Consider the following 14784-nt stretch of genomic DNA (forward strand, 5'->3'; position numbering starts at 1 on the left):
TTTTTTTGTTTTTTGTTTTTTTTTTAGAGTATATCCTACAAGCAAACACTGTCATTGGTTAAAACCTTGCCTAACATAGTCAGTTTCTGTGCCGAAAACTATTTCACAACAAAACTGCAAGCTACTAAACTGATTTTATATAAATACTTCATCTTCTCTGGATCTCATTATAACCAAGTTCTTCAAAGCCTTTGGAATTTACTCTCGCTTTAATGTGTGCTCTCATTTCTGGCTCACCTTTTTGTATTTATTTTTTGTTTAGATTCACCACCTAAAAATAACTAATGCGGTGAAACGAAAGTCTCCCAATGAAACCTTCTGCACACTAGGAATGTTCAGCTGCTGTTCAGTGATCTAGAACCATGACAGTTCAAAGCTGTAGTTTGACAAGTACACCCAGGAAGCTGTCATGCTGCGAGTGACATTTCAGGGAAAGCAGAGTCTTTCCAAAATGTGCACGGAATTAACAATGGCGCCATTGTTATTTTTCAAAGATAGTAAGCCCCACATTGTAAGTCTGCTTCCCATGTCATCTATTTGCTGGAAAGTAGTTTGGGTCTAGGTAATTGTAACTCGTTCCTTGCGACATGCAGTAGTCTCTGTCTAAAAATGTCTCAGCTCTGTAAATAGGTTCTAACTGGTGATCTTCTTTGTGAATTTCTGTTTCATGTAGACTGAAAAGAAAAGAAAAGAAAATTACTCAGAAAATCAAATCATGTTTCCAGGTTTTTCACTTCCAGAACAGTAAATAGATTTTGAAAATGCATGTCTAATTTAGAATCACCACTATTACACAGCTTAGGTTGTAATAATACAGTACATGCATTCCCCAAAACTGACCAGTATAAAACTACTTTCATGTCATAAGGAAGCCCAGCAGGGACATGTCACAGTTATACTCCAGTCACCTCTTACTATGGAGATGAATCATTGATGAATCCAGGATTAATCCAATATATACAATGAGTTTATTTAGCAATTACACCTTAAGCAGGTATTCAAGTAAATTAAATATAATAAGGATCAACTATTGCAGCTCACCAGTCTGAACAAGAATCACAGAAATCCAAAGACATTTCTTGAGGGCAATCCTGGCAGTGCCATCGAACACCTTGAATAGGTTCAATGCCGCAATTATCACACTGTGAAATATATAGAACAAAAGAGCACTGTAAAAAGAAACCTTTAATATGCAACTTAAAAGCTACATTTTCATTTAGAGCAGTGCACTGCACTCAAAGACAATGCATATGATTTATCCTGAGCTCGAGAGAGAACCATTTCCTCACCACCACCCCCACACCACTACCCCCACTGCTCCCTTGAAGCTTTATCTTGAAGTTCTCATCTTTCCGGTTAAGAAGAACTGAACGTATTTCCATCTGGGACACATCATTTCTAAACTGGCCAAAGGAATTACTGCAAAGTAGTACAAGCAAATCACTGTAACTCGAGGATGAGGCATGATATATCTACACTTCTCTAAGGCTAAGCCCTATGATCTGAAATGACTGAAGCTGAATCCAGTTTCCATAATATATTACACATCATAATATATTAGACATCAGCCCCTTATCAACCAGACCACTGATAAGGATAAGAGATAGTATCTTCAGTTATTCCATTACAGCATTTTTATGTTTTGTAAGTATAACTTACTATATATCAGGGGTGGGCAGCAACACTTATTACGAAGGTTATCACACTTCCCATTGGGGGATGCTGTTTTCAGCTGCTGATAACTTGGGCTGAAATTTCCTAAGCCAGGTGTCTGAGTAAGCTTGATTTTTTTTCCTGGAAAATTTCAGCCAAAACAGCACAGCCGATTCCAAGAACAAGGCTAAGCAAAGTATGTTTTTTCCCTGCTAAAATATTCTTCAGACCTTTTCTCTGAACAGTTCTACTCCCATACTTTGGAACCAGGTCTTGAAATCTGGCAGGAAAGTGGTGTGTGAATATCCCTGCCACTATTGAGAAAACCTGCTGAAATGTGGCCATTTTAGGGAAACGGGCCTTAAAAAAAAATCACACTTCCCATTTGCTCCAAAGACTTCCCCAACTTTACTACTTAAATCTCTGAGGACTTCTTCCTCACTAAGTATTTTCTCCAGTTCTTACAATGCCAAATGCCAACTTCAGTACATATGCACCACAATTAGCTTATCATGATCCAGCCCAGAGCTACAGTGGGAACCCAGACGTTCCCTGTAAGAGCTGTTGCTGGCTTGGTACACAAACTAACAACAGGAAACCTGTCTCTCCCTTGCTGGCATGCAGGTAGAGCAAAGGAGGAAGAAAACTACTGTGAATTCAGAAGGGACAAAGCTAATCTAGGGTGAAGGGAAGGAGGAGATTGGAACAAAGAGCCTGGAGAGGCTGAGACTGGACAGGGAGAGGAAATGGTGCCTATGAGTTGGAGGAGAACCTGTAACTGGTTTTGAGTAAGAAGATAAACTGAATGACAAAGGATGGGGAGGCTGCTACAGGAACTGTGGTACAAAAGCTAGTGCTAGGGAGCCTAGGACTAGGAGCTGTGCAGGGAATGGGAGAAATGGGGACTAGAAGATAGTTGGCTATGTGGGAAGTACACCAAAATCAGACGTAAACTAGGTACAAGGAGAGACTATGAGGGGCTAAGAAACCAGCCTGCTTCTACTAAGCATGCAAAGGAAAAAACTGAGAAGGGAACAGGTACAAGATAAGATTAAAATGATGATCCAGGAGAAAGTGGAGTTGGGGGAGGGAGTCAGGAATCAAGACTAGAGAGGAATTTGAAAGGGCAGACAAACTGAGAAAAAGTATGCATGTGTACGTGCACACAAGCACAGAAGTCCAATCAGATAAGAAGCCAGGAGGAGAGAATTAGGACTAAGCTGGACAAGAAAACTTGATTGAGAAGTCTAATGAGTGGAGACTGAACCTGGGTAGACAAGGAAGAAGCCACAGTGGGGAAGATCCAGAATTTGGAAGGCAACCTACTTGAAGAGACATGATGGAGGGAAGCCAGCTGAGGGTATAATAGGCTTGTACCCACTAGGTCTAGGGACAGAATTTACACAGAAACCATGATAAGTGATCAGAAAATGGTTCACATCTGTAACACAACAGAAATTTGGTGCACATAAACCACTTTCAAAATGGCTGAAACCAGTTTAAGATAAACTGGGCTGCATATAGTATCAGACTAATTTAAGTTAACTCAGTTTATTGAATTTCTGTCCGACATCCCTTCAAGATTCAAGTTAACTCACAGTTCTCCAGTATCCCAGGATGCTTTGCACCTCCCCCTCCCCACCTCAGGGTAGGTTGGCTAGCCTTGGCCCAAGCTGAATAGGGAGGTGTGCTCTAGCACCCCCAGCCACTGCAAGTATGTGGCTGCATTTTCAGAAACAAAAATGAATGTCTGTTCACTTGCTTATTGGTTCAATCTATGCAGCTTAGACTAACCCGCAAAGATTGAATAGATTCAGCCTCAGACTTTTTGACCATCTGTACTTAGCCAAGGCCTGAACAGGATCTCAACATTTCTAAGCCTAACCATTAGTCTGCTGGTAGCAAATATCTATGAAATCCACTGTCACTCCCTAGTAGTGCTGGTCTGCACAGATAGTATTACTGCAGTTCAGCATACAGGACAGACTGGCTCTGTCTATGAGACTGGGCTGAAAAAGGGATACTATCTGCTGGAACCCTACTTCACTTGCTGCAGAAGTTGAAAGGTATGACCTGAGTGGAGTGGAAGAGAATGGCCAGACACTTCAAACAAATGCTGCCTGGGAAATCTAGATTCCCTCTCTGCCATAGCTTGTGTGATGCTAAGCCACTTCAAACAGATTTTTCACAGGCAGTCAACAGATGCATGTTCCTCATTTCCTGGATGCCTACCTTAAGCCCATGTGCTCCAGTCTGCAGATGTGAGAAATACACTCAACAGTAATGGAAATCAAAAGGAACTATGTTTTGCATATATGAAGCAGTATTAGAGTAGGGGTAGACCAATAGAGAATTTCTCGACCAATAGCAATGGCTGATTTTTAATGAGCCATACTGGCCAATACTGATCCAATTCTGATATGTAGCTGGGCAGCATGGAGAGCAGCATCTGGCTAGTAAGTCTGCTGTGGAGGAAGGGGTGAGGGGGGAGGGAAGGGACATGGGGTGGGCAAATCAAGGCCCCTGCAGTGAGGGGGTGAGTGGGGCAGGAGCTGCACAGCCAGGACAGAGCAGGGGACAGAGTGGGAGGGGGGGGCTCCTACCACTATGCACCCCCAGAGGCATGGGGGGCACATGCCCCTGGATCTGTACATAGGGGACAGTGGACTGCCACTGTAGGCTGGGGTGGCGCTGGGCCGAGCTGTGCTCAGGGCAGGCGGTGGCAGCACCAGGAGGTGGCTAGTGGGGGAGGGGGCTGCAGCTACCCAACATTCACTGTACCCCACCTCAAGCCCTCTTCCAGCACTACCACTGCCCACCCCAAATGCAGTGTGGCCCAGCCCCCGCCAGGGAGAGCCCAGAGCCACCCCAGCCCACAGCAGCAGCCTGCCCTCACCCTGTGTGCAGATCTAGGAGCACATGCCCCCCATGCCCTCCTGCGGTGCGTGCAGCAGCAGGAGCCACCACCCCTTCCCCAAGCCCCCCTGGACAAGCTGTTCATGGCTTCATCCTGTGCCCCACCTGAGCTGTGCAGTGCCTGCCCCTGTTCCAGAGCCAGCCCCACTCCCTCCTGCACTGCTGGGGCCTCAATCTATCCTGCCACACCCCTTCCCTCACAACAGACTTACTAGCCAGACCCAGCTGTTCTCCATGCTGCGCTCCTGACCGCCTGCATGCTGTGCTGAGGCTGCACACATGCATGAGGCATTTATCAGTGGCATTATCAGCCACTTCAGCCAAGAAAGCCTATTGTCGATACAGTCCATTTTCCTTATATCAGCGTCGATCCAATATGGGATCGATGTATCAATGCACCTCTAGTATACAGTGCCAAGTACTCTGAAACACCAGATCCCACAAGTCATCTTAAGCTGGGTGCCTAAAGGTAGTGACTTTTTTTAATCTAATTTTTCTCTGCCTCAGTTCCCCATCTGGAAAATGGAGATACAAGCACTCTTGTATCCAGAAATGGTGCTGTAAAGACAGATTAGCTATTGGTTATAAAGTGCTCTCAACGTTTTTAGGGATAAGCATAAGACAAGCATAGGAGGGAATAAATTGTTTTGTAGAGCCAGGTTTGAATAGTGTACTGGAAGTAAGGCTGAGGGCAACATACTGAGCAACGTGAATGAAGTAAAATGCTGAATGGCTGCTTCAAGTGAGCACAACACAGCCTGAACAAGGCAGGAGTTCTGGGGAAAAACAGTATTTGATTATAGTTATAGATGTATCATCACACGATTGTGTGTTCACATGTGCGCATACACATTCACATAGGTCCAAATTAAGGCCACAAAGCAACCTTCATTCTGGCTTTTACTAGGTTTGAGTGCTCGACTTTGAAATGCTGATAACATTTTTTCAGTGTAATATTTCGTGTGCAGTTTCAAATAGGAGAAAATAATTCATTTTATAGAATCATATTCCTGCTGTACAAAACCTCATGTTCTGAGTGACAATGACAATAACACTTCCAAAGAGCCTCAAATCTGCATACCAGAGCTCTGCTCTATCAGTGTCACTACGGTACTGATCTAGCCATTCAGGGTCTCCAGTCACTCTCTTTGGAATGGATGACCTTACGGGCTCAAAGGAAAAACCAGTAGCAAAGAGTCCAAAAGGCCTGCCCCATCTCTAACGAGCCAAGAATATTCCTGGAATACTCCAGACATGAAAAGCAGCTACACAAAAGATGACTGCTCATTACTAAATATCCCTCCCAAGCTACAATATGTACTCTCATAATTCCCTCCTCCTCAGCACTACCTATAGATGGGTCGCACTGAGAACACAACATCTTTATAGCTGAAGATGATTGTACTTATTTCATATAAGACTCCTTCCATTTCTTTGCCTCAATCCTTCCTTCAAGCATTGCCTGCAGCTGGTATTTTTCTCTGCAGCAAGATCCTGACAACACCACTTGTTCCATTATCATTCAGTATCCCTAGCTTTTCTTCCTTCCAAGGAATAAATGCCTGATGGACTGACTTCCCTATTGCTTTGAAAACTGCTGCTGTTAACTGGGAATTGGTTTCATTCTCTAACCTAAGGCAGTCCAACCTTTAAGTGGCTGGGAGCCGCAGAAATGGAGTCCACATGTCCCCTGCCCCACTGTACTATGGGGTTGGAAGGGACAGCAGGCCCTGAATTCAGTTCCTGACATTCAGTAGCAATCATTTATTCACAGAGCCCTAGCAAGCATCCGCTCTGGACTCTCTCACACTTCAGAGACTCAACGCATCTTATGAAAACAAAACCAAACACACCACACAGATAGTCAAAGAAAAAAAGGATGCTAGGATTAAAAGTGCACTGCCAGTGTCCTGCCACTGTTAATGGCAAACAAGTTACTATGTTAAAAAAATTGGAAACTATTGGATTGAAAAAGAAAGTCTCTTTCCTATGAAAACCACTGCCTGCTAGGCTAATAAAAACTCACATTAATTGGAAAAAGCCTTACCTTAAAGCCTACATGCTGCACAAATCCACTTTCTGCGTGCATCTGTTGGAGTTTATGTTTTTTTAATTTTTTTAATTCTAGCAGTTCTTTGTATTCCGGTAACTCTCTATATGTTATTGGGATGCTCTCCTCATCCTGTTCAAAAAAGAAAAAACAAATTAATTAACTTCACAGATATACTACTGGAAAGACCTAACTTTCTTAAGCATAAAAGTATGAAATTCTTTTTCCAAAAAAACACTAACAAAATACGCTCAGTAAAAGGTGCACTCTAGGAATTATCTTGAGGGATAATACACAGGTACAGAAACAAAGAAATATACAGTTAATTTCTACTTTCATATATCACTTGTATTTCACCAAAAATGTATTACCTTACTTTTATGACAAGGAATACTGAAATAAAAAATACTTTGGATTCAAATTTTAGTTTAATGGCTCTGACCTGTGGAGTCATTTCACTCAGCCCAAAGGGCTTCTCAAGGGGCCAGGAATTTGGGGATAGGGCCCGCCACCAAAATCCCAGCTATGCCATTGCCTCATTGTGCAACAGCTGTCTTAAGCCCCACACATCTCCACTCACTCTGCTACCACCACTAGGTCCCAATCTGGACTACAAGGAAGCCTGAGGGCTAGATTCAGCCCAGGGACATAGGTGATTCTGACCCCCAATTTACAGGCATTTTCTGCAAACTGACACATGGGGAAAAAAGGGTGAATTTCTATTAAGCCAAAGCCTGTTGCTTTATTTGTAAATTTCTGGTAATAAGAATTAAAATATTTGAGAATTGAAAGTTGAAGTGAAAGAAACAACTCCACAAAACTTGCTACCTGTTGAGAATGTTCGGACAACGTCAACACTTTGAAATACCTAGTGCCAAGAGAAGCATACTTTTAACTGGAAATTTTTTACTGAAATCTAGCATTAAAGCTCCTGGTCTCATTTTCTGACCTAGAGCATAAGTAAGTGTAGGAGAGGCATTTCTGAAGCCCCTGGCAGTATGCTGGGATTTCGGTGGTGGGTCCTATCCTCAAATTCCCGGCCCTTCTAGGTGCCCCTTGGGCTCAGTGAAACGACTCCACAGGTCAGAGCCACTAAACTAAAATTTGAAGCCAAAGTTTTTTTTTATTTCAGCTATATTCCTTGTCAAAACAGGTTAGGTAATATCGTTGGTGAAATGCAAGTGATATACGAAAGCAGATATTAGCAGTATATTTCTTTTTTCTGTGACTGTCTTTATTCCCCTTCCCCCGCCCAAGATAATCCCTAGATTGCATCTTTTGCTGATTACATATTTTGTCAGTGTTTTTTTAAAGAGGTTTCATCCTACTTTTACGCTTAAGAAAGCTCCTGTATTAAATGATCTAATTTTCTGACCTAAAGCATAAGTATAGGAGAGGCATTGTTGAAGCCCTTGGAAGTGACACCTTATGCACATGCACCTGGATTTCCCCATATTTCCCTGCTGGTCTCCTATATCCCCCATCTTTCGGAAAACATTAGGATTAATGTTAATTTTGCTGTTGTTTTTCAAAACTTGTAAACTGAACTGTCTTTAAATTATTATGGATTATTAAATGATTAAGCTAAAATACTGAAAGGACCCATTTTAATGGATTTACTTCTAAGCTCTCAGAAAACTAGTAATATTTTTCTAGTGGAATGTAGAAGTACTGACGGCAATACTGTACATCTCATATGTAGTGGTGAGGCTGAATATCCCTGCATCCTTGAGGCTGAATTCCTGCAAAACTCATTTCAGAACTTGTGTACAGGCAAATAAACCCACTCTGAAATCAGCTGTTCTGTAAAAAAAATTGCTCCCAGATGGACATGCTACTCTGCAATGTGTGTCCCCATGACAGAATCATCACCTTACTCACACAGTAAACTAATTACCATATTTACCCAAATCTAAGACAAGGGGTTTTTTTTCCCCATTCAATCAGCAACAGGCAGTTGCTGAGGCTCCAGCTCTATCTCCCCCCGCAACAGCCTCTGCCCTCCACCATCTCCTCTTCTCCCCCCAACCCACTCATTCCCCTTACCCTGAGTTATGTCTTCCTGGCTCTGTCCCAGCCCGGGGCAGGCAGCACATGCTGGCTCTGGCTCCTGCCAACCTGGGAAACAGCAGCAGCCTTGGCCCCGAGTCTGGCTTTGACTGTAGAACTGGGGCTGCTGTTATCTGGCCACCTGGGGGCCAGAGTCAGCATGTGCTCTGTGCCCCAGGCCACAGCAGGGCTGCAGATGGACCCAGAGCTATGACTCAGGGTAAGCAAAGTAGGGACCAAAAGAAGGTGGGAGGGGAGCAGGGCAAGTAGTCACCGGGGGCACAGGCACCCGGGGTGGCGGGGCAGGGAATGGCAAGTGGGGAAGGGACATGCAGCAGGAACTAAGGTACAGGGGAGCAAGGGGTGTGGGTCAGGCTGTTTGAATCCCCTGTGGCCTTCCCCCCACCCCTGCCCCAGGGGGAATTTAAGACAAATCCTCCAATGATTAGATTCTACACATGGAAAATTAAAACGAATTTATACATTTTCCATGTGAAAAACCTAATTATTGGGGGGATCATCTTAAATGTGAATTTGTATGGGATTTAGGTAAATACAGTATTACAAAATAAAATTATTTTTTTTTGAGTAATGTCCACATAGGAGAAATTATTCCAGGCAGTTTCCACCACATGGATAAGGTGTTGACCTTAATTAAGAAGTGGCCACTGGTGCCTCCATAATAAAGAATTAAAAGGACCTTTCAATTAATTTTTACTTCATTGAAGTCTGGCTCTTTTTCCCATAAAATCTTTTTCTGAACTCACAATTGTCATTGAAAGACCTTTAAAAATTAAAACCAAATCAAGTACTTTGAAAATGGAGTTAGAAACCTTTTCTCGCCCTATTCAGTTGTGTTGCATTGATAATGGTGATTTACCTGTTAACTGAGCTCACACCTGCATCTTTCTAGAATAGTGTAAACTAGAAACATAACTCTCTGGAAATCCTGCACTAGAGAAGGTTACAACAGTGGTTTCTAACCCTTTTAGACACACTAGGCTGAAGGCACCCCTTGGAAAGATGTCAGCTCTGAGCTTTCACCAATTTTTTGACTACAGACAAATAAGAGAACAATTCTTCTGTTGCAAAGAACTCAAAGAGCAAGGTAGGTCAGAATGTTTTATCACTATGGATTCCAATTTGAAATCTCTGGGTTTATCTTTTGAATCATGCTTTCACACCTAACAATACTAATACTGCAAGACACCCTGCACTGCCCTTGAAAGAATCTCAAGGTACTCCAGGGCACTGCAGCAGTAGTAGCAAAATGGAAAGAAACATTACTGGTGAAATGTGGGCACATTAAAACCATCAGAACTTTAGCCTCCTAGGGGAAATATAAAAAAAAGAAAATACCCCACAAATATTTAGAAAACTACAAATGTATGTGAAAGAAAGCGATACAGAACAAATAGCTCTTTCAAGATGAAGAGATGCAAATTGACATTTTATAAATATTTATTTTAATAAACACTTGGAATCTTCTCAGCAATTAAGACTGGAATATAACAACTTATGGCTGTAAAGAAGGAAAGGAGGTAAGAGAGCTCAAAACACAAGTAGAGGGAGAAGACCAGACGTATCTGAGGACAACAACATTTGGAGCTGGACCAAACAATGAATCCATAAGCATTAAACTATTTAAGAATAATATACCCATGCAGTGCCAGTCTAAGGAAAATGAACCAATTAATCGAGAGGCCTCATCATCTTGTTACGTGTCAAGCTGTTGAGTAGTAAGGCTCTCCCATTCTCACAAGGATAAAATCCCTAGGCCTGATCCTACATCTGACTTCAGTGAAGCATCGCTGACTTAAACAAAATGAGGACCTGTGCCCGCATCCTCAGCAGTTCTTACTGTATGGAAAGAAGTGTGGAAATATACTGGAACTTTTTTGTACTTTCAAATTGCAAACCCAGAAACCTACACAACAGCTTGTATAATGATGCCCTACCTGGGTCATATGTGGGGACCCCTGCCTCTGCACGGGCTTCTATTGCCTGAGCCAAACAATCCGGTCTGTGAGCTCATGGCCTAAAAGACTCAAAAACCTTAGTCTGGTTTGCAAACAGAGGCAAAAATTCTTACTTCATGAAGGATGTAATTACATCAAGAAATGCTGAAAGCTTTTCGCTACTTTTCCTTCATCAGGTCTTTACCCAGAATAGGCCGGCACAGGTCATGTGGTTTTTAAAACAGATCCATCGTCTACTCGTTTATTCATGTACCGTAGTTACTGCACATTAAGTTTAGTACTTGGTTAACTAAGTACTAAATCGATGTGCAGTAACTCATGCTACTGTGCAGTAGCGCTTGTGCATAGGTTTTTAGTGACACTTACTGCACAGCAGCCTAATACTACTGTGCAGTAGCGTACTGGCACTTTTTTTTCCCAGTACACTACTGCTCAGTGTTACTAGGCTACTGTGTAGTTAGTGTCTTCTGTAGACGAACCCTCCGAATATCTTTTACAGATGCGAATGCACAAATACAAGTTTTCAGAAGCTGTTTTAATCCCCTGGGGTGGTGGGTTTTTTTTTCCTTTTATTGCTTTCCTCTCCAATGTTTCCCTTTTTGGTTTGGTCTTTCTCTGATTTTTCTGCGCTTGAGTCCTTATTCAAAAGAGGTGTCTGCAATTCAAGCTGCAGCTCCACCTGACTTACTATTGTTGAATGATTACTTAAAACACTCAACAATTTAAGACACACTCAACACTATTTACTTACAACAGGAAATCTTATTTCAAATATCATTCATTAAATAAGTGAAGAAAGACAGCGAGAGAGATCCTTTGTGATAATCTGAAACACCATACCGATATTTCCTCCTCTGTTGCAGCATCCATATGGCTGTGAAAACTTGATCGGTCATCATCCTCATCCATATAAACTGGAGGTTCATGGGAGGTCATGAAAGTTGAAGGTTTGAAAAGATGCTTATTTAAAGGATGTTGCCGCCTACTTGATGACTGCAGTATAAAAAAGAATGACATGCAATTTCAAATTGGATTCTTCTATAATTGTTTGGTAGCAAGTACTTCCTACCAAAATTAACTATACAAATGTTATGTTCACTTGCATGAACCCTGCCCCACAATTTTTCACATGTCTACGACTGAATGACATCTAAGTGTTGCGGGATCACATTGAGGAATGCTACTTTCTGCTTTGACGAATATTTAACCAACACAGTGTACAAGGGCAGAGACAAACCCCTACTGAAAAGGGTAGACAGAAGTGGAGACAAGAAAATAGACCTGTTTACATTTTACAGACAGGATACTGAGAATACTGAGACACAGAAAGATCAAGCGACTTTCTGAGGTCACATAATAAAACTGACAATACAAGGCATCAAACAGGGAAGCAATTTTGCACTAGCCTTGGCCTCAAGAGACCTGGTTTCTGTTCCTGGCTCTGCCACTGCCTTGTAATGTGATGCTGGGCACTTCACCTCTTTATTCAGCTAGTTACCTCTACTTGCAAAGCTCTGAGATCTATTGATTGAAAGCTCTAAGACTGTATGTAAACAAAAGTTCATTACTGTTGTAAACCCATGTCTTGACCACAGATTTCCTTCCACATTACACTGGCTGCTGATAGACATGAACAAAACCAAAACAAAACACAAGCAGTGCTTTAGCAGAAAAGGAAGCGCATTAGTTCAACCTGGATCCCCAGTGTCTGTGTAGATTGCACACTTCAGCAGGGCTTTTTCACACTTTTATCTAATAGCTGATTCAACCAAAGGATTCAATCAGTTATTAGACAAAAGCACCAAAAAGTCTCACTGAAACACGCAATCTATACAGACATTGGGCGAGCTGTGTAAAACAAACACGATGCCTCTTTTGGGCATGCACTGCACTTGGCGCGGGGACATACCAAGCTTAAAGTAAAGCACTGTTTTGTTTTGTTTTGTTTTGTTTTGTTTTGTTGGGGGGGGGGTCCACATGTGTAAGCAGCCATTATTAAAAGTAGTCAGGAAAGCTGGGTATGTTGTTCTTGGGGCTAATAAAGTTTAGGCAAAAGGTTAAGCAGGGCTATATACTTAATGTTTCCATATGATAACAGAAGGAGGTTGAGTGTAAAACTAGGTGTCTGATTCTTAACTAACTGCCAAATATTTTCTTCCTTTGTAACGAAGTCACAGTGCTTATATTTCTGAAAAAACAAATCATTCCAACTGTTAATTGGCATTAATTCGAAAGGAAGGAAAAGTTCCAGCAGTAGTCATAATTAACTAAATGCTGAATACAAAAATCAATAGGACTCAGTGAAAGTCAAATGGACTATTCATGCATAAAGAAAAGCACCAATGTAATTCTTTGCTGGATTAGAGCCATGTAATATCACCGAAGATAACTGCTCTTACTGGGGGGGAGGGGGTTTCAGTATCCATTAGATGTCTACATTACTGCTTATCTAAAATCTTATCATTTTTACTGTGATTGAAGGCTGAGAAAGGAAAGCCATTTTAAAATAAATCATTTAAAAATCAGTAAGATCCAACTGCTTTTACTCCCTGGAAGAATATTTGATATAGAACAAAAGCACTTTACTTAGTGCAACTGTTACAACTTTTTACTTGGCTGCCATCCAGACTGGCACATTAAACTAATTCAAGAAACATTCTTTACCTAACACTGCAAAAGCAAATTTTTAATTTCCTTTTTTAATCATCAGAAAGGTGACTTTACATTGAGTTTAGATTCTATCAGGGACATAAGGGAAAACATACACATTTTTCCCTGTTGTTTTACTTTAAAAGATTTTTCCTTTACATAATGCTAAAAGAACCTAAAACAATTAAAAAACACCCAACACCAACACAATTTATCTCCAAGATGCAAGTGGGCGGCAGTGAATAACATGCAGTAAAACTGCATGACAGCTTAGGTTAGAAAATAAAGACAATGACTGTGTTCTGTTGAGAGAGGTTGTTAGTCATGTTAAGCTACCCTGCATTTTGTTGAAACATAAAAAAGAATTAGGGCAAATGGAATGCAGGTACCCAGACTGAAATTCAGCCAAGATACTGGAGCTAACACCATTTAATCCTCTGAAAAGCAATAATATCCTTAATGGCCACAGGAGGTCAGTAACTCAGCTTTACAGCTCAGAAATGTTGCTTGTAGCATAACCTTATAGTATTTTCTAGTACTGGTTTTGTACTAGGTAAGGTAAAAGCTTGAAACCTTCAGTTTTATGGCTTCCACTTTTGTATACTTGGAGCTATTCCACCCCAAAATAGTGATAAAGCACAGCATACTTAAATTTACATGATCAGACAATACTTCATTCTGAACAGGCAATATTAATATATATAAAGAAACTAGTCTGAATTCAATTAAAAAGTGTTTTATTTAAAAATGAAAACAATGCCTCACTATAAACAAACACCAGCATGCGCTAGCAACAAGGATTTCTAGTCAAAGCCTGTACTGAAGATTTGAAATCTCTCTTTAGCAAAACACCGCTCTTGGCTAAGTTAGGCACACTATTAAATCAGTGATCTATGCAGGAATCCCCCCCCCCATCTTATCTTAACAGCTCATCTGCCTGTTACGTAATGTCTAATGCTTGCTGTATGACAAAATATAAAACTCAGGTTACAAATACTGAACTAAAGAATGGGACATACACACTCATTAATCTTTAACTGCTAAATCTGCAATTTTAATTCAATTTTGATTAGTAACATATGGAAGCTATCTTAATCAGATGGCTGTCCAGTAATTTGAGTGAATTACACATTACATTCATGCTATGATTAAGATGTAACCATTAACCCTGACACAAAGTCAAGTTTATTTATGGTGTGATAATATAGCAAAAAAGCAACAAAGTTATTCCACATGTACTCTGCAACATCTTTCTGGGTTATTGGTATCACACTTTAAATTGAATGTGCAACATGCTGGGGCTGTCCCATGACAGCTGAATATAAAGATCCAGCATGGTGTAGTTTCAGGGTCCAGGACACAACTGTCCTCTACCCGATCTGTGGGATCAGGCTGAGGCACCGTTGGGTCCTGGACCCAGTACACCTGCCCAATCCCTGCAGACAAATTTTGGGGATGGGGATGGAGTTGGGGGGGGGGGGGGGGGGG

The 14784-nt window shown here is 41.5% G+C and overlaps 1 protein-coding gene across 3 annotated transcripts in view; it reads right to left on the reverse strand.

Moving 5' to 3' along the window:
• Window positions 1-10: 10 nt before the first annotated feature.
• Window positions 11-14784, reverse strand: part of ZZZ3 (zinc finger ZZ-type containing 3) — a 123906-nt gene continuing 109132 nt past the window's right edge. For all 3 annotated transcript variants that reach the window (XM_019501472.1, XM_019501471.1, XM_019501470.1), the window contains 4 exons: window positions 11488-11640; window positions 6617-6751; window positions 1042-1142; window positions 11-674 (listed from right to left, as the gene is read on the reverse strand). In XM_019501472.1, coding sequence (XP_019357017.1) covers window positions 530-674; window positions 1042-1142; window positions 6617-6751; window positions 11488-11640 — 534 coding nt within the window. In that variant the 3' untranslated portion in view covers window positions 11-529. The remainder of the gene's footprint in view (window positions 675-1041; window positions 1143-6616; window positions 6752-11487; window positions 11641-14784) is intronic.

Source organism: Gavialis gangeticus, unplaced genomic scaffold, assembly GCF_001723915.1.
Source record: "Gavialis gangeticus isolate Ggan-Ray unplaced genomic scaffold, GavGan_comp1, whole genome shotgun sequence".
NCBI lineage: Eukaryota > Metazoa > Chordata > Crocodylia > Gavialidae > Gavialis > Gavialis gangeticus.